Source organism: Polyodon spathula, chromosome 16 (genome assembly GCF_017654505.1).
Source record: "Polyodon spathula isolate WHYD16114869_AA chromosome 16, ASM1765450v1, whole genome shotgun sequence".
Taxonomy (NCBI): Eukaryota; Metazoa; Chordata; class Actinopteri; order Acipenseriformes; family Polyodontidae; genus Polyodon; species Polyodon spathula.
The window spans coordinates 21545456-21565530 of NC_054549.1; the positions used below are offsets into that span (position 1 = coordinate 21545456).

General features: G+C 42.2%; 1 protein-coding gene across 1 annotated transcript; it reads left to right on the top strand.

Moving 5' to 3' along the window:
- The first annotated feature begins 2415 nt into the window (after nt 1-2415).
- Nucleotides 2416-19681, top strand: LOC121328783 (B-cell receptor-associated protein 31-like). The gene is made up of 8 exons (XM_041273838.1): nt 2416-2585; nt 5901-6006; nt 6190-6290; nt 6873-7017; nt 10925-11060; nt 13385-13511; nt 13799-13899; nt 19599-19681. Exons 2-8 carry the CDS (start codon nt 5915-5917, stop codon nt 19635-19637), a joined length of 741 nt encoding a protein of 246 aa, XP_041129772.1. The 5' UTR covers nt 2416-2585; nt 5901-5914; the 3' UTR covers nt 19638-19681.
- The last annotated feature ends 394 nt before the right edge of the window (nt 19682-20075 follow it).

Here is a 20075-nt window from a genome sequence, read left to right on the forward strand (position 1 = left end):
TCTGAAGGAATTCATTATTGAACTATTAGGGCTGTGCTGATACTCGCAATTGCCTTTAAGTATTTATGGGCGATTATTAAATACCAACCAAAAGTACTTAACCAAACACCAGGGAATCTCTAGTCTGCATCAGCCAGCCACACATGGTTACCTTGGCATTGCTTCTAAATCTAAATTTAACTAAAACGTGCTTTGCCATGTTTTTAATATGCTTTACAGACCTCTCTGTGCTTTACAATGCTTCCCTATGCTTTACAGACCTCTCAGTGCCTTACAATGCTTCCCTATGCTTTACCAGACCTCTCTATGCCTTACAATGCATCCCTATGCTTTACCAGACCTCTCTGTGCCTTACAATGCATCCCTATGCTTTACAGACCTCTCTATGCCTTACAATGCATCCCTATTCTTTACCAGACCTCTGTGCTTTACAATGTTTCTGTGTTTTACCACACCTGTCTGTGCTTTACAATGCTTCCTTATGCTTTAATATACCTCTTTGTGTTTTACAATGTTTCCCTATGCTTTACCAGACCTCTCTCCTTTGTTTCCCTATGCTTTACCAGACCCCTCTGTGCTTTACAATGCTTCCCTATGCTTTACCAGACCTCTCTGTGCTTTACAATGTTTCCCTATGCTTTACCAGACCTCTCTGTGCTTTACAATGTTTCCCTATGCTTTACCACACCTCTCTGTGCTTTACAATGTTTCCCTATGCTTTACCACACCTCTCTGTGCTTTACAATGCTTTCACTGTCCTTTGTTACACTTGACTATGGGGACATTTTTATAAGGGCAGATATTATTTTTGATATAACTTTCAAAATCGTGTGCCCTACATAACAGCTGCAGTTTCTGATTTATATTTTAAACCCAAGTTATTTTAAGGGAACTTTTTTGTAATGCATCTGTCAAAATAATGCCAGCGAACAAATACAATTCTGACGATTTATTATAATTTAATACTGCACATTACACTCCACTGCCTTAAGCTAAGCAGTGTCTATTTGAAGGGCATGTCTGTCTGTCAATTTTGAAAAAGGTTTCAAACTGGAAAGCTGCTCAGATGTTGATTTTTCATGCAACATTTTTTTTTTTTTTTTTTTTTTATCTTGTATGTCCGCTTAAATTCGAATAACGATCAAATAAAACTGGTTTCAATGTTGCAGTGACTTGAGTCTGTCTGTTTCTCCAGTTCTACAGTGACTTGTTATTTGAGATACAACACTGAATCCATGAATCTGTACTGATCTACATGGCTTTCAATCTTTCTCCATTATACATTGATAGATCGATTATTTGCCCTGTTTCCTTTATAGAGCCGTGGCGATGGATGTTATCGATATCCTTGTCTATAGTACAGTATTGTAATAAAACTAAATGTAAAAATATATACAGCAACTGACAATGTGTGGCAATCTTCGTTAATCGAGCTACAACACTGGGTAATTAACAATTAGCACTGTTTAAAAACAATACTTAATAACGGCGTTTTCGCATAAAATTTTTTAAAAAAACGTAGAAAATGACAATTAACTCTCTGAATTTCATTCTATTCTGCCCCGCTTTCCTTCTCCTAGCCTCATAAACTTCGTGTAGAGAAAATACCTGATTGATAATCCTTGTGTAACTTTTAATAAAAGAGCCCCCGTATTTTCAAAACAATTGCAAACGCTTCAATTTTTACCTTCGGCCTTGCTTTCCAGCTGGGTTGCCAGGGCAACACACTTCCCGAGGCTGTGACAATGATGTCATAAGTGGGCGGAGCTAGTAAACCGTGGCGCCAGTTCTGGAGCCCGTAGAGCGCATTTGTGACGTATTCGCTCTTGCCCTGGCAAAAATGTTTCTTGACATCACCAAGCATTAATTCGCATAAATAACAGTCACTTTATATTAGCGATCTTTTTTGTATTCTTATCAGAAAGAAAATATCGGTATATCCTGGCGCTGCAACACAGCATCGCCGCAATGTATTCAGTAGAGTGGGCTCCACAAATGGCGCCTGTAATTGAGTACCGAACTGCATCACGGGATTGACTGTCCTATCCTGCTTTATATAGTCCCAGTTTCGCTAAAGGGGAATCTCTCCTAGCGCATCGACGATGTTGTAACATAGTTCTGTGCTATAGAAATATTATGTCACCTAGCATTACGTCAATAAAATAATAGTAATAAATACATAATAATTTGTTTTTCTTTCTTTCTATATAGAATTGAGCATGCTGTGCAACTACAGCCCTGTCTACGCCATTTTGGCTCCGGGGCGTCTTCGTTTAGTATAGGATATTAACTTCTTTTCCTAACCCCCTCCCGGGTCTGATTCTCAAGCCCCCTTGAGTGTTTAAAACTTGCCTCCCTGCAGATTTAATCATTCATATATATTTTTGGATTTTCTCCGCCCTGTCTGCTTCCCGTGTTGCCGGAGTCAGAGTTGAAGGGTCGGCTTGAGATTTGATGCGTTGGAGCAAAGCAGAATTCACCAGAAGCTGCACCGTCCTAACCTTGCAATTGCAAAAATAAATAGAAAGCAACGACAAAACTAACCGGGACTTCACGCACAGAGAAAGCACTGATAGGCAAAAAAGGTAACTACGCTGCACCGGGGACTGTATCATACTAGCACGACTGGCAAAACCAAAATAAATAGAGCGGAACATATATGAATAGCGCCTGTAAAAAAAGAAAAGAAGGGAACGCTTTGTAAAGTCGAATTGAATTATGATGTCGACTCTTCTTTTATTATTCTTGTCTGTTTTAAATAGTTTGAACATATTTTAATATATCCATTTATTTTATTTTTTTTTATCAAAAAAAAAAAAAAAAAAAAATCCACTATTATATAGTTTGAATGTCATCAATACTTCTTATTTGGTAATTTAGCAGTTTATCAAAAGCGACGCTTATACTGTTAATATTAAGAACCTCGGTTTATTATTATTATTATTATTATTATTATTATTATTATTATTATTATTATTGTTGTTTTATAAAGTATCACCGTATTCTAGGTGTGGCTGACGTCACATGCTTACGGTGCTGACACTTAGTACAGGTGATACAGTAATTAACATAATAATATACGAACAGGTGTGTAAAAATCCTTACAAATCAGGTATTTATTAATAATATTAATTACAAAGTAGGTCTTTTTTTCCTCTCTCGTTGACGTTTTTCATACATAACCTGTAGTATTAAAATATTGTCAATTAGTTCGATATTTAACACTGTACTGTGACCTTTATTTAATATCTGGATGAATGCGTTATTATTAGCAATGGCGTGTTTCTGTTTTTTTTTTTTTTTTTTTTTTTTTTTTTTTTTTTTTTTTTTTTTTTTTAAATTCTACCAAAAATGTTGAATCCGGATCGACGATTGGTTCGTCTCTGTTAGATGACGCAACCTTTCTTTACGAGGGCGCAGCATTACACCAGCTAAATTGTGTCAAGCAAGTAACGTGACACAGATAAGACTTACTGATCGAAATCGTGAGACCGGGTTTATGGGTCAGTAGCAGGCTGTTGCAGTGGTCTGTACACAGCTGCGGTTTGTTATGTGGAGATTCAATAATGAAGTACAAATAAAAGAAGACAATTTTAAAACTACCAAAAAATTTTTGTGCACACGACCTGCAGCCAAGCGCTTTCTTTCTCTAACCACTGAGCTCCTCATACCCACTGCCTTCCACACTGCAGCCTAGCGCTTTCTTTATCTAACCACTGAGCTCCTCAAACCCACTGCCTTCCACACTGCAGCCCAGCGCTTTCTTTATCTAACCACTGAGCTACTCATACCCACTGCCTTCCACACTGCAGCCCAGCGCTTTCTTTCTCTAACCACTGAGCTCCTCAAACCCACTGCCTTCCACACTGCAGCCCAGCGCTTTCTTTATCTAACCACTGAGCTCCTCAAACCCACTGCCTTCCACACTGCAGCCCAGCGCTTTCTTTATCTAACCACTGAGCTCCTCAAACCCACTGCCTTCCACACTGCAGCCCAGCGCTTGCTTTCTTTCACGTCATTCTATTTTATAGGCTGTAGTTTAGATTTTAAAGCAGCAGGTGGCGCCATTGAATTATGAAACCTGGGCTTATACACTGAAGCCAAGTTTATATACTGTGTGTGCGTGTGTATATATATATATATATGAGAACAGTATTGTACAATATTTAAGTTGCACAACAAAACAGGAATATGCCTTGTATCGACTCCTGTGCTGTGTTACTGCAGGGATGGCAATAAGACTCCTGATGCAGAGCAGCGTCACCCAGTCCAGGTTTTACTACCAGCTTGATCAGCCCCAGTGTGTCTAGGCAACAAGCTCAGGTGTGTCTTAATTTTAAACTCCTAGTGAAACCAGGACTGGATCAAACCGCTGTGCAATGGGAGTCTTATTTCCATCCCTGCCACTGTGTAAGCACTACCGCTATCTGTATTGGGGGAGCATGTCTGTGATGATGGTAAGGGTTTACAGTACAAACTGGGGAGAAACTGTAAACTGTACAATTCCTGTTTTAAAATCAATTCCCAATTCCAATTCAGTGGTGGTGCGGTGGTTGGCGCTGCTGCCCCACGGCGCCAGGGTCCCCGGTTCGATTCCAGTCTAGGGGTTGGAGTTTGCATGTTCCCCCCGTGTCTGCGTGGGGTTTTCTCCGAGTACTTCTGTTTCCTTCCATAGTCCAAAGACATGGTGTTCAGGTTGATTGGTCATTTTAAATTGCCCTGTGTGTGTGTGTGTGTGTGTGTGTGTTGTGCCCTGCGATGGACTGGCGTCCCATCCAGGGTGTAGTCCTGCCTTGCGCCCTGTGACTGCCAGGTTAGGCTCCAGCTCACTGTGACCCTGTAAAGGATTAAGTTGTTATTGATAATGGATGAATTTTAGAGAGAATAATAATTATTGCTGTAATTGTTCAACTGCTTTCGTTTGAAGACAATTTTACTTGATAAAAAACAGCGACTTCAGTTTGACGTGAATTTGTTGCCACTGTTGTGAGAAGCTCGTTCGAACATTTTGCTGCCGACTGAAAAACAGGAATTGACCCCAAACCCTGAACCTCAGTCCCTTTTAAACAGATCATTAAAAAAAAAACCTGTCTCGTCACATGTCTTCAATTACGTGATGCGGGCACTAGATGGCACTGTGGTTTAAGCTGTGTGTCAAGCCAGTTCAGTGGTATTCACACGTCCTGGGGAATGAGTGACAGACACAAAGCTCATTAACAATGCATCTGTCATTGAGTCTCATTCATGAATTCATAATGAAGTCAAATGAGGCAACGGTTTAATCCGAAGGTCATTAGAAACCCCTTCAGGCTTTGAAACTCGCGCTAGCATTGGGTTTCAGAACTCCCCTCAATGAAATCTTGTATTATTATTATTACTGTTGAAATGATCAGGAGCCAGGAGTTTGAGCAGGGTTAGAAACTCACATTAACCCTGCTGCTGCTGCTGCACCCAGTCTTGGGGTTCAGAACTCCCCTTAATGAAGTCTAGTATTATTAATATTGAAATGATCAGGACCCAGGAGTTTGAGCAGGGTTAGAAACTCACACTAGCCCTGCTGCTGCTGCTGCTGCCAGTCCTGGGGTTCAGAACTCCCCTCCGTGAAGGCTGTTATTATTATTATTGGAAGGATCAGGAGCCAGGAGTTTGGGCAGGGTTAGAAACTCACACTAGCCCTGCTGCTGCTGCACCCCTCAGTGAAGTCTATTATTATTATTATAATATTGAAATGATCAGGAGTTTGAGCAGGGTTATATGACAGTTTAAAACTGATTGCACAAAGGTTTACATTTTAAACTCTATTAAACACAGATTTTACCGCTTTAGTTGGAGAATAAAGTAAGTGTTTTCCAGCACTGACTGGCTTTCCCCCTGCTCTCCCCCTCTCTCCTTCTCTGCAGCCGTTTGAGTGAAGATGAGTCTGCAGTGGACTGCCGTTGCTGCTTTTCTGTATGGAGAGGTGTTTGCTGTTCTTTTGCTCTGCGTTCCCTTCATCTCGCCAACCAGGTAGGAACGAGGTAACAGGGTCCCTAAACTAAGGCGTCTCAAGCACAGGGTTAGAAACGCACACTAGCCCTGCTGCTGCACCCAGTCCTGGGGTTCAGAACTCCCCTCAATGAAGTCTCTTTTGGCGTCTGTAATTGAAAGAGCTCTGTGTGACACTCCTTGGCTGCTGTTGTCTCTCGGCAGATGGAATCGAATCTTCAAGTCTCGTCTGGTGAAGATGGTCATGGCTTATGGCAACACCTACTTCGTTGTCCTTATCGTAATACTGGTCTTCCTGCTTATGGGTGAGTGGAGACCTCTTCTGGAGAGGTTGAGTAACTACAGACATGTTGCTGAAAGGAATGCTGGCACATTTAAAATCCAATTTTCTCACCTCCTAAGACTGGCAAAATTATTACTGGCCCTAACTTTAACGGAGTGCAAAGCAAGGGTTTAAAGTCCATACTTAATAGCGTTCGGTGTGCGAATCTAGTACATGTTTACAGTTAAATAACAGGCATAAAGATATATACAGCTGTGGCCAGAAGTTTTGCATCACCCCCCCCCCCCCCCCCCCCCCCTTTCGAATGTTGAGCGTCTTGCTTCATAGAGTCCACTGAAAGCTGCTGAATAATCGTTCCACTTGTTAAAGCTGCTGAATAATGTTCCCTTGTTAACATACTGAATCACACACCCTCTATATAGAATGAACTCACTCAGCTTCATAGAGTCCAATGAAAGCTGCTGAATAATGTTCCCTTGTTAACATATTGAATCACACACCCTCTATATAGAATGAACTCACTCAGCTTCATAGAGTCTGTTATGTTGGCGGCGTCTCTTGTAGCGTGGGTTTTCACAGCGCCCCCCTCTGTCCTCTCTCCCAGATGCGTGTCGTGAGGTGCGCAAATACAGCGTCACTGAAAAGGTGGACCTAACCAACAACCCGGTGGCCGTGGAGCACATTCACATGAAGCTGTTCCGAGCTCAGAGGAACCTGTACATCGCCGGCTTCGCCCTCCTGCTGTGGTTGTGAGTACAGTGCACTGCGATACAGCAGTGGTTCTCAAACTGTCTCTACACAAATTACATTTAAAAAAAGAAAAATCTATCATGCCGATGGCTTCTTTGTACGTCACTGCTGTCACGTTTTTTTTGTCTTTTGCATGACAGTCCGGCGAGAGTTGCTGGTGTGGATCGTGCTGCTTCACCGCTCAGAGACAGAAACAGCTGCCTGGGTTTGTGTGGGTCTCTGTTCTCCGCAGTTTATGAAAAGCAGGGGTCATCGCAAAACCCAAGCGGCTGTTTCTTTACTGGTTTCACTCTGAGCGGTGAATCAGCCCGCTTGACACAAATCGCCAACTCTAATGATCAACACCGTTAAAGGCTTTCTAGTGGAAACGCCTATCATTGAATTGATAAAGTTTCTTGTAGTGTTTCTTTATATACACTAAACAAAATTAAACAAAACTTTTCTTTTAGAACAGGGGTCCTCAAAGTAATTTTGAAACGGGCATAAATTGATCTTACTTGGCTGTTTGCGAGCACGCTGGCTGTATCATTGGTTCTTATCTTGCACACTGCCTTCCCGTGACACATACGATATATTATAGAGGGAGTTATTCTTGGCTCACTCTGATAAGGCAGAGTCTCACGGGCAGTAATCGTGCGTGCTGCACTTATTCTTTAAATAATTTATATAAAATATGCAATGCAAAATATTTTTAAATAGCATGTTCACACAGATAACCGTGAATAAACGAAAATAAAAGAGGATAGATAGCGTCTCGCTTTGTTTCAATTTGGCAAATTTGTCAGCACTGCTCTGTTTTAAAGATCGCTCCTTTCCAGTACAGTTATTCAGAGAAAGAGGATTCGTAACTAAATCTACTTCAGGGTTCCCCTTGTCTGGTGAAATAAAAAAATATAGAGAGAGAACATTTAATTCTGCACACTGAAATGTATAATTCTTCTCAATAAGTCAGCGAAATTCAGTGCTCACCCGGCATATTAACACCCCGCCTCTGCTCACGAATGATTCGACCGCTGTCAGATCTTTCACTTTCCCATTGGCTGCTCACTCGCCTTCAATTTTCATGCAGAATACCGTGAACGGCCTCTGCTTTGCTTGTGATTGGACAGCTGCATAAAACTTGGCAAATATTTGACTCTCCTATTGGTTAAACTTACTGTCAGCACCTGCACCTGAAACAGACACAGACTCAGCTAGCTGATTGGGCTACCGCAGAGACGATGCAGATATTCAATTGGTTGATTGTATCGCAGAGGCCCATGAGGAAAAAAATATGTCGAGTACATACAAGCACAGCATAAACTGAGCAGCGCTGTCAACAGACTGCTGTGGCGCTTTTGCTGGAAAACGTGCTTAAAGCTTTCTTTATTTTCCCACGCTACGACCCGCTAGAAATGTGTTCACCACCCATAATTTAAGAACAGCTGATTACTCCTACTGAAACAGCTGATTGCTTTCAGCTGCTGCTCCACACGGACAGGTAGCGATCCCAAATAATTTAATTAATCTTTTTACACAAATCCATATATTTACAAGAGTTCATCTCAAATATACATATATGCTTAATTCCCCATGTGCAGGGCTGCCTCCCTGGGATGGCCTTGTATAATTTTACACACAGCGATGAGTAATTCGCTCCTGAGCTTATTGTAACAGCTGCTGTATTACAGCATAGGCTTGCTCCAGGCTGCAGTCTTTGTTGAACAAATTCAGCTTGGGTAGCAAATGTAAGCACAGTGCATATTTTCTCCATACAGGGGTTAAAGCTGGGAATGGCGGTCTATTTATATCCTCTATCGTAAACATCGTGGTTTGACAAATGGAGGGGGTAGGGAGGGAGAGCTGGCACAGTGCTGTGCATCTGCAGCTGTCTCTTTTGAAACCAGATCTCGAACGTTGATTGAGAAATGGTAATGAGATCCGAGTTGAGTAGCGGTTTCACCCATTCCAGGTTTTACTACCAGCTCGATTAACCAGTGTGTGTCTAGGCAACAAGCTCAGGTGTGTCTGAAACTCCTAGTAAAACCGGAAGTGGATCAAACAGCTGTGCAGCGGGAGTCTTATTTCAGTCCTTTCTTATACACATGGTGGCAAATCCAAACTACTAAAACCGTTTTTTTATGTGCGCCCCACAGACATTAAGGCGCACACTTGCTCATGTTAATGTTAACAAAAATAGCAGAACTGCTGACCTTGCTGTTGACTGCAGATTAGTGAGCCTGATTTATGAATTGTCTTGTAATGTATAAGGTTAGGATCTGGGCAACAGATGGATCATCTGTGATCTGGCCCTGGTAAAGACTGGGGATTTGATATTGATATTCGCTTTGTAATTTATTGCGGTAGATTAAACATTAATTTGAACCCTTAGCGGTCCATTTATCCAGCGCCTGTCAGGCGAATTGGCTCCAATTTATTTTCAGGCGTTGTTTTAAATTTTTTTTTTTCAGAGTAAAACAGGTTTAAAAGGCATTGAATCACAAAAGCACACTCAGTGCTGCATCTGCAGCCAAGCCCCACCCCTTGTTTGCTGTATTTTTCACATACCTCTTTATAGACGTGCATACTGATAAATCCTCTCCTGATCACTCGTTTTATTACCAAACTCCTCAGTAGTGTGATCCGAGTCATTATTTTATTACTATAACATCTCAAAAAGCTCTGCAGATGTCTGTGATATTCTTTGAGCGCTGGATGCAGAAGCAGCTCTCTCCTTTGTTTGTGTCCGTGTTATCTCTGTGGTGCAGGGGCTGTGTGTATTGCTCAGGTACACCCCTTTTTTTTCCGGCTCCTGTCGGTCTCACTCGGCCATTGAAAGTTTTTCTCTGCTTTTCCAAGAAAAAATGACTAGACCTGTGCTTAACGGCTTTTTGATGATATCGGACAGGAAAGGGAAAATTGTAATGACAGACCTGGTCCCACACAGGACCGCAAAGGGTTAAAACCTATCTGCCATTACTTTAGATTGAAGAAATCACTGCTTGCAAGCAGTTTTAGACTTGTCCTGTTCTGTCCTGCTAAGAGCTGAGTTCACTATTTTAGACCCCCTAATAAAACGTGCATTGATCAGTTCCCATCAGTAGTGTTCAGCTGGCAGCAGCAGCCTGTGTGAACAGAGGGGATCGGATCTTGCAGGATCGAATATTCCGCTGTAGTTGCTACTGTACTTCAACCTGTAGTCTGAACCACGCCATAGAGAAGTGCACGCTGCAAGCAGTCGTGGAAATCTAAAATTCAGGAGTTGCTTTTCGGTTCTAGTCCCCTGCTGTAGGTGGAATATAGACTAGATGATTCAGACTGCCAGCCACCACCCTCCACTGCGTAGCAGGGCACTGCCGCCAAAAGCTTTGCAATCCGCCTGGGTGCTTCAGCCTGTCAAACACTGTGTTTCAAACAGCAGAAAAAGAACATGCAGTTTGAATCTGTGGCTCTCGTCGGTGGTTCAGAGCACACACTTCGACCGAGTGCCGCTTTTTGGGACGGAGCTGTATTCTGTTATTCTACAGCCTTACAGGAGGTGCCCACTGTTTTAACCAATTTTTGGTGTGTGTATTAATGCAAGTGGGATAAACAGACTCCAGCGATGGAACAAGACTCCTATTGCACAGCAGTGTCACCCAGTCCAGGTTTTACTAGCAGCTCGATCAGCCCCCAGTGTGTCTAGGCAACAAGCTCAGGTGTGTCTTACTATTAAACTCCTAGTGAAACCAGGAACGGATCAGACTGCTGTGGAACTGGAGTCTTGTTCCCATCTCTGTAACAGAATTTAGACATAATGTAAGGGAATAAGCAAAGACAGATGTGCCAGTGAGAAGAACTCTTTTCTCCAATGTCTTCTTTCCGTCCCTGTCCTTTTGATCTCGTTCAAATGCTCTAGCGTTTTGTTTTGTTTTTTTGTTTCTCCAGTTTGCTGAGGCGCCTGATCACCCTGCTGTCTCAGCAGGCCACCATGGTGGCTTCAAACGAGGCCTTCAGGAAACAGGCAGAGGGAGCGAGCGACGCGGCCAAGAAGTACATGGAAGAGAACCAGAGGCTTCAGGAGGCCAGTTGACCACGTTTTTTTTTAAGTTTACAATGCTTCCCTGTGCTTTACCATACCTCTCTGTGCTTTGCAATGCTTCCCTGTGCTTTACCACGCCTCTCTGTGCTTTACAATGCTTCCCTATGCTTTACCAGACCTCTCTGTGCTTTACAATGCTTCTCTATGCTTTACCACACCTCTCTGTGCTTTACAATGCTTCCCTATGCTTTACCAGACCGCTCTGTGCTTTACAATGCTTCTCTATGCTTTATCAGACCTCTCTGTGCTTTGCAATGCTTCCCTGTGCTTTACCATACCTCTCTGTGCTTTACGATGCTTCCCTATGCTTTACCACACCTCTCTGTGCTTTGCAATGCTTCCCTGTGCTTTACAATGCTTCCCTATGCTTTACCAGACCTCTCTGTGCTTTGCAATGCTTCCCTATGCTTTACCAGACCTCTCTGTGGTTTGCAATGCTTCCCTATGCTTTACCACACCTCTCTGTGCTTTACAATGCTTCTCTATGCTTTACCAGACCTCTCTGTGCTTTGCAATGCTTCCCTGTGCTTTGCCACGCCTCTCTGTGCTTTACAATGCTTCCCTATGCTTTACCAGACCTCTCTGTGCTTTACAATGCTTCTCTATGCTTTACCAGACCTCTCTGTGCTTTGCAATGCTTCCCTGTGCTTTACCACACCTCTCTGTGCTTTACAATGCTTCCCTATGCTTTACCAGACCGCTCTGTGCTTTACAATGCTTCTCTATGCTTTATCAGACCTCTCTGTGCTTTGCAATGCTTCCCTGTGCTATTCCCTTCGGAGGGTCCTATTGTGAGTGACTCTGCAGCAGCGGTTGTTGATGCGTAGTTCAGCTCTAGTCTGTGTAAGTCGCTCTAGATAAGAGCGTCTGCTAAATGACTAATTAATATATATTACACTTTTTGCTTTTACTGTGGGGAAACTTCAAAAGGGTATACTCAACATCACGATGCACAGAAGGAGCTAAAAATAATGTCTGGCTCTTCATGATGAAGTTGCTGATGATAATTTGGCTGCTTCCACCGGTTGAGTCCAGTTACATAAACACCAGGCTTGCCAGGAACCTGAAATCAACCTGCAGGACCTTTGCTCTTAATACATATCCCATCTGATGGTTAAATGTGTAATTCTGCAGTTGCAGATCTCTCTCTCTGCCTAGAAAGTAGCAGAACTTCCAGGAATATTGTGGATAGGAGCTTATTGACCTAGGACAAAGGGAAGGAGACACTTCTTCACACAGAGAGTGCTGAGGGGATGGAATGGGTTACCTAGTCATGTTGCTGAAGGAGACACTTCTTCACACAGAGAGTGGGGAGGGGATGGAATGGTTACCTAGTCATGTTGCTGATGCTGAATCACTGGGATCCTTTAAGACCCGACTTGACAAAGTATTGAGATCAGTCAGCTGCTAGGAACCAGATGAACCTAGATGGGCTGAATGGTCATTTTAATATTTAAAAAATAAATAAGTAAATTGCTGCCCTACCAGTATTTAGCTCTGTGTGAAAATCAATCGCTATATTGATCAGCCACTAATAGATAATAGACTAATAAAACAGTGCAACCAAATATTGGATTTTCTGATCGTTTAGAATCAAGTTTCTGATATTAATTTCTTAAGCTTTACTATGAACCGATGTGTTTACAGGAATGGGAAATCAGACTCCAATTGCACAGCAGTGTCACCCATTCCAGGTTTTACTGCCAGCTTGATCAGCCCCAGTGTGTCTAGGCAACAAGCTCAGGTGTGTCTTATTATTAAACTCCTAATAAAACCAGGACTGGATCACACTGCTGTGCAACGGGAGTGTTATTCCCACCCCTGTGTGTGAGATATTATGAGTTATTTGTTTAGTGTTGAGCAATTAAATGATCAGTAATCTGCTAAAAGTTATCATGATATTCACGATTTATCTTATATCATTTTATCTCATATTAATTATCTCATATCTTTATCTCATATTAATTGCTCCTGCTTTCTCCTTCTGTTCCTTCTACCGCGTACACTTTTTTCTTCTATGTTTTACATGATTTTTTTAACTTGTTATTAAACCCCTTTGTCCTCATTTGAGGACAGACTTTGTATTTTTTGTATTTTTTTTTTGGTGTTGCAAATACGCCTGTCATTTCACACTTCTAAAAGATTGAAAACTTTCAGAATTGGTAGCATATGGATTTCGAATGTATTAAAAGAACACACACACACCTACTCGATCTTCAAAGCAAAATGAATTCGGTACTTAGTGTGGCAAACTAGAGACAGCCAGACTCGGCCTTGACAAAGTGCGCCTCGTTTATGATTTGCAGAAGCTGAAAGAAGCCGGCATCGAAGTACCGGAGGGTGGGAGGAAGGGACTGGATGTGGAGGAAGAGAACAAGAAGCTGAAAGCAGAGCTCAAGAAACTGAAGGAAGAGTTTGAGATAACCAAGAAAGGTAACTACTGCTTCATCCGTTCACTTGCTAAACCTGGAGGGAGCAGCTCAGTCTCCACGCCTGGTCTGCACTGGAGGGAGCAGCCTTTCTCTTAGGGGGGTGAAGCAGTGAGAGAAGGAGCTGTCTCCATGCCTCTAGTGGTTAGAGCTGAGGGACTGGGAGGGAGGGAAGCAGTGTGGCCTAGACTAGTGGTCAGAGCTGAGGGACTGGGAGGGAGGGAAGCAGTGTGGCACACTACTTAGAGCTGGGGGACTGGGAGTCAGTGAATTGTTTATTTATTTTCCCAGCTCTGCAGACCTCGGAGAATGACGTGAAAGCAATCAAAAAGCAGGCGGAGAACTTGACCAAAGAGTACGACAGACTGCTGGAGGAACACAGCAAGCTTCAGGTAAGCGTCGGGGTGAGGTTCTGTGTTTTCAGTCACTTGGTGCAACCAGTGGAAACAGGAGCATTGATTTGATTGAGCATGGTGTTCGAAAAACAGGAGTGTTGGTGTTTACATATTACGTCCTGAAGCCATGGTTAGGGATGTCCAGTTTAAAAGAGTGGTCACTTTGTTGTATCCGAGTAGTTTATTTGAATATCTTCTGTCCCGGACAACTCCTTAAAAAGTTTTTTTTAGCAAAGTTTTGAATCGCCTAGAATTTTAGGATTGAGACATAATGATTATTAAAAAAAAGCAAAACCTATACGAACATAATTTTAACATCATGTAATCAAAGAGAAACTACAGAATGATAACGCAAAAAAACCACATTACACATTTTTCAATTTTCGTCAGTTTTTTGTTCACGTATCTCTGGAAAACTCCAAAGCGGTGTGCAGTTCAAAAATGTTAACATTATTCACCAGCTTTCATTGGACTCTATGAAGCTGAGTGAGTTCATTCTATATAGAGGGTGTGTGATTCAATATGTTAACAAAGGAACATTATTCAGCAGCTTTCATTGGACTTTATGAAGCGAAATTAGTTCACTCATATATATGGTGATGCAAAATGTTTGACCATAGCTGGAGACTAATTATCTAATTAGTAACATCTGCTTCCCCTGTGCATTGCTGGGCTAAATCTCTTTCTTTGTATTACTTGTGGGATGAGAAATATCAGAATCTAATAGCAAGAATCAGATACCGTCTTGATTTTGAATGCTAGAATTAAAGGGCACGTAAGGACCTTTTTATTTTATCGGGTTACGTGTTCCCATGTGTTGCTACAGCTGTTTACGGAAGGTGTGTGTGTTTTTATTTTTTATTTTTACATTTTGACCACTTTTTAAAATTTTTTAAATTGCATTCCCTGCCTCAAGATGGCTTCACATGTACCTGCATGAACCTCTCAGAACTACATTTCCCATCATCCTCCTGCTCACAGGTGAATCCATCCCAGTTACATATGTGGGCAGGAGGATGATGGGAAATGTAGTTCAGAGGGAACATGTAGCAATAAAATAATAAGGTCCTTATGTACCCTTCAACAGCCGAGTCGTTTTATATAAAATATATGCAGATGTATGAAGGGTGGAGAGTCGCTGTTTGCCAGTCAATTAAGTTGGCTTTTAAAGAAAGTAGTTAAATAATTCTTATTGTTAGTGTCTTTAAAATATCAATTCCAATTGCTTTCAAAGGATCTGGGATTAGAAATTGTTTTTAAAAAGAAAAACTGTGAATTAACCTCACCTTGCTTGTAAGTTTTAAGCTGTATTTGAAGGCTGAAAGAGTCTTGAATTAACTACTTTCTTAAGAATAACAAATTGTTCTCAGTGTGTCTATTTCGATTATTATGAATGAGTCATTTAGAAGATGCTTTTATCCAAAGGACTAGGGGGTGAACCAACAACTGCTGTTTACAGCAACTTACAATATAATATATAGACACTGTCTTTATTTTTATATAGTGGACCACCATGCTTTCCAGAGGCAGGTTGTGAACTGTGCGTTATATGCAGAGTCACGTACAATAGGACATTGATTTAACATCTCATCATCACACAGGACAGAGCACAAGGAGGTGAAGTGGCTTGCTCAGCGTCTCACACAGTGAGTCAGTCAGTGGTAGACCTGGGATTTGAACCAGGTACCTTCTGGTTACAAGCCCTGGACTTTAACCACTGAATCACACTGTCTCCTGTACAATAGGACCTTGTTTGTTTTATGTCTCCTCTGAAGCACAGATCTTTCATTATCACCTATCCGATCAGCAAAGGGTCTGTTGATTGCTTCTGTAGGAATGAACAGTCTGGATGACGACACCAGTTTATCTTTAGTCTTGCCTTGTTGATCGGTTCTCCCCTCTCCCGTTTCACGAGGGGCAGATTCCTTGCTCGAGTCTATAGAGCTGGGCTGGCTTCAGCTGGTACAGTAGTGTGTGGGTTTTAAGCACGTAGCGCCTACTGATTTAGTCTTTTCTAAATAAGCTCGGCGTTTGAACTATTGAGCCTTGGCGATGGTTTTAAAATTCAAAATTTGATGCATCTCCCTGCAAAGCCATTTTTATTCGAAACAGCACAGGATTGGAAATAAGACTCCTGTTGCATAGCTGTTTCACCCGTTCCAGGTTTTATTACCAGCTTGATTAGCCCCAGTGTGAAGGTGACAAGCTCAGGTGCATCTTATTAAACTCAGAGCAAAACCAGGAATGGATCCAACTGCTGTGCAGTGGGAGTCTTCTTCCCAACATCTGCCACAGAATTTCAAAATGCTGTGTGATAAGCAATGAGAAATATTTAAATGAGAGGAATTCTTTTTCTCAATATCTTTTGGTGGAAACGTTTGCCATTTACTAAGCAGGTGGTATTTTAGTCTTGAGCTTAGCGCTACGAAGTGTGTGATGAATGATGTAACTGAATGAAATGCATAAATGGAATCTGAACATTCCATGGGCAATAATTAATTATGTGTGGCATAATTACATTGTAATCTACTCCAGGACTGCCACGTGCCCTGGCTTTGTGAATGGGGGGGTGGGGGGTGGGGGGGAGCAGAGCAGCAGCTGTTTTTAACTTTAAACCTGTGAGATGTTCTCCAAACCAGTCAAGAAGCAAGCCGTGTGCTAAATGAGGGAATGAACTTTGGATCGCAATTCGATCTCGTATCAGCTGGCCTGTCTTTGCCAAATGTCAGAAAGCCTTGCTGATCAGCCATGTGATTCGACCACTGAAATACCTCGTGCAGTCAACCACTTAGCCCGCCACCCCCACACCCAAGTGATTTTGAGCGTCTCTGGGCAGAAACGACTTGTCTGCATTTTCATCTTATGTATTTATGTGCCTGGTCTAATGTTGTTCCACTGGTCAATGGCTCCTAATTACTGAAGACCTCACTGATTTCTTACGCTGCAAACAGCTGCCACATCAAGTTTACATGTGCTTTAAAAATGCAAAACCCAAGCTCAAATAAACACCCAGCAGCAGCTGCGAAACTTGCTCTGCACAGTGTTGCTTAGGAGGTAAAGCTTTATCAGTGGAAGGAACTCAGTCAAGCAGTTTGGGATTTCTTCTGCAGTCTACTGTGTAAGAAACTAAATCAAGTAAACAAACTGACTGGTCTGCTTGACTCGGCCTCTTCTAGTTTCAGTAACACTGATAAAGGCACTAGAGCCCAAACGCTGGTCTGCTTGGCTCAGATGAAGGCTCTTCGTAGTTTCAGTAACACTGATAAAGGCACTAGAGCCCAAACGCTGGTCTGCTTGACTCAGCCTCTTCTAGTTTCAGTAACACTGATAAAGGCACTAGAGCCCAAACGCTGGTCTGCTTGACTCAGCCTCTTCTAGTTTCAGTAACACTGATAAAGGCACTAGAGCCCAAACGCTGGTCTGCTTGACTGGGCCTCTTCTAGTTTCAGTAACACTGATAAAGGCACTAGAACCCAAACGCTGGTCTGCTTGGCTCAATCTCTTCTAGTTTCAGTAACGCTGATAAAGGCACTAGTTAGAGGTAAATTAATATCAGCTAACTTTGTTCTCCTTCTTTCAGTTTAAGTTTGGAGCCTGATTAAAGGTATCTGGATAGCAAATTGTCACTGCTGTATATTAAGGGGGGAATTGGTTTTGGAGGATTAAGCAGACCACTCCTCAAAGGATCAGTAATTCTAATGTTAGATTCAGCACGTGGCATTGCCTATTCGGTGGTTAACAAAACAGATTTTGGGACACAAGGGGTTAACTCCGCCTGCTCGGTGCAGCTGCTATATTTGTCTTTGCTGTGGTTAAGCTTGGAGCCAGAATCAGTTACCTCTGGGACAAGTAATCAGTCAGAGACTGCCTTTAGTGTCACTATGAATCGACACTCAGATTTATTTATAGAATCCTCCTGCTTTTTATTTGAAGATTTAGTGGTGTTTGAGTTACAGGCTTACTGGGTCCTAAGGAGACACTCCTGCAAATATATTTAGGGTATAGTGGATAATGGTTTGTACAGCTTAACTTGGACAGCTGGGGCCAAAGGTTTTGCATCACCTTATGAAATTAACTGATTTTGAATGAAAGTGGAAATTAAATAATGTTAAAAAGTTGAATTATCACACGGCTTTGTAGTTTTCCATGTACTTCACAAAAATACAGTTATTATGGCTTCTGTTAGAATCGACCCCAGGTAGGATATGAATTCACGGGAAATTAAGTAAAAATCGCTGCATGATAAAAGACGGACCTGTTATTAAAAATCCCTTGTAGTTTGTGCTTTTGAGGGTAGAAGATTCAGTGGTATTTGCCAACACCAAGCGTCAAAGGTCATTAGTGCAATAAAATGAGATCGCCTCTCTCATTTAGGGTTGATTGGCGAGCAGTCTTTATTTGAGTCTCTCTTATCTGATCACACCTTTCCTCACAGCCGAGATAGGACCGAGATCAATGCGCCAGTAAACACAGCAGTGCCATGTGTGCCCATTTTAACATTCCAGCCCCCCGAAGCGCTTCAAACAGAAAACACGCCCCTTCAGCTCCCCGATTTGGTTAAATGTGAGATGCAACACGGCTGTCATGTGGTTCCAAGGTTTTATGTTTTTCGCTCAGCGCGCAAGTGATCTAGTCTGCTACACAGTCCTTAGTGCTAAAGTAACATCTGCAAGACGGGCGGCTTTCCAGCAGGGCGGCGACAGCCACTTATGTCCCAGGTGAAAATGAAGCTAACTTTCTTATTTTTGCAATGAGGTGCATTGAACAGGGTTTAAAATGTACTGACAAGGTGATCATCCAAGTGATCAGTTTCCTTGAGTGATATTTGAGTCGCTCTCAAATGTATTTTTAAGAAGAAACCGTTTGAAGGACAAGCCTTAAGGAGTCATTAACCCTTTGCGGTCCGACATCATCAAAAAGAAGTCAAGCACAGGTCTCTAGTCGTTTTTTTCTCCGGAAAAAGCAGAGAAAACCTTTCAATGGCCGAGTGAGGCTGATAGGAGCCGAGAGAAGCTGAAAAAAAAAAAGGGTGTATCTCATAGCCCCGTCCACTACAGATATAACAAAGACATAACAAAGGAGAGAGCTGCTTCTGCATCCAGCGCTCAAAGAATATCACAGACATCTGCAGAGCTTTTTGAGATGTTATAGTAATAAAATAATGACTTGGATCACATTATTGAGGAGTTTGGTGATAAAACGAGTGATCAGGAGAGGATTTATCAGTATGCACGTCTATAAAGAGGTATGTGAAAAATACAGCGAACAAGGGGTGGGGCTTGGCTGGAGATGCAGTACTGAGCGTCCTTTTGCGATTCAGTGCCTTTTAAACCTGTTTTACTCTTGGGGGGGGGGGGGGGGGGGGGGATTTTAAACAGCGCATGTGAAAATAAACTGGACCTAACAAGCGCTGAATAAATGGACTGCAAAGGGTTAAGGAGTTCATTGAACCAGCTGCAATGCATTGGGGTTAGATTATAATGACAGTCGTCAATTATCGCAATTGTGTCTTCAGATCCACACAATTTGTCATTTGCCAGTAACTGTTCAGTACAACATTGAAATGTCCGACCTTTATCGTAATTAATATTTCCTGCTCTGGCATGTTGTGGGTTAAGTGCAGGGAAGCTAATTTATTTCTGAGTATTAAGAACATTTGTTTTTACTGATCTGTCTTCTGTGTTGTCTTTCACCAGGCTCAGGGGGACACACCAAGAGTTAAGAAAGACGACTGAACGGACTTGATTTGGATGTGGGGGTCCCACGATCACTGTACCCCCCAAAAACCGTGCAGTCGCATCAGTAAAGCAACTCATTGATGCTGTTGAAAAGCTGCAGAACAGATGTTGCTCTAGAACCTGCCTGCTTATTCCATAGTCATGCATATTGTTTCACAACTCTCCACCTATTGAGACAGAAGTACAGACCCCTTTACTCCCTGTAATAGCCTGGTATCTCCTGAATAGATCATCGTCTCCTCTTTAAAAATATGCTCAATATTTTAAGATCCGGTATAGTCGGAGTGGAGTTATCCGGCAACAAACTCCCCGACCCCAGCTGTGCTGCTTTCCTAGGAAAAGGAGAACATTTTCGGAGGACCGTTCAACTTGTGAGACTCTCGCTCATTCAAATGTAGGATATTATTGTCTATCCAGAGATACCCTGGTGTTTAG

Bases quoted from the DNA above. Each gene is read 5' to 3' on its own strand.
- LOC121328783 (XM_041273838.1), top strand. From the start codon at position 5,915: ATGAGTCTGCAGTGGACTGCCGTTGCTGCTTTTCTGTATGGAGAGGTG. The intron at 6,007-6,189 runs GTAGGAACGAGG...GTCTCTCGGCAG, and splicing joins CCCTTCATCTCGCCAACCAG to ATGGAATCGAATCTTCAAGT. The intron at 13,900-19,598 runs GTAAGCGTCGGG...GTCTTTCACCAG, and splicing joins AGGAACACAGCAAGCTTCAG to GCTCAGGGGGACACACCAAG.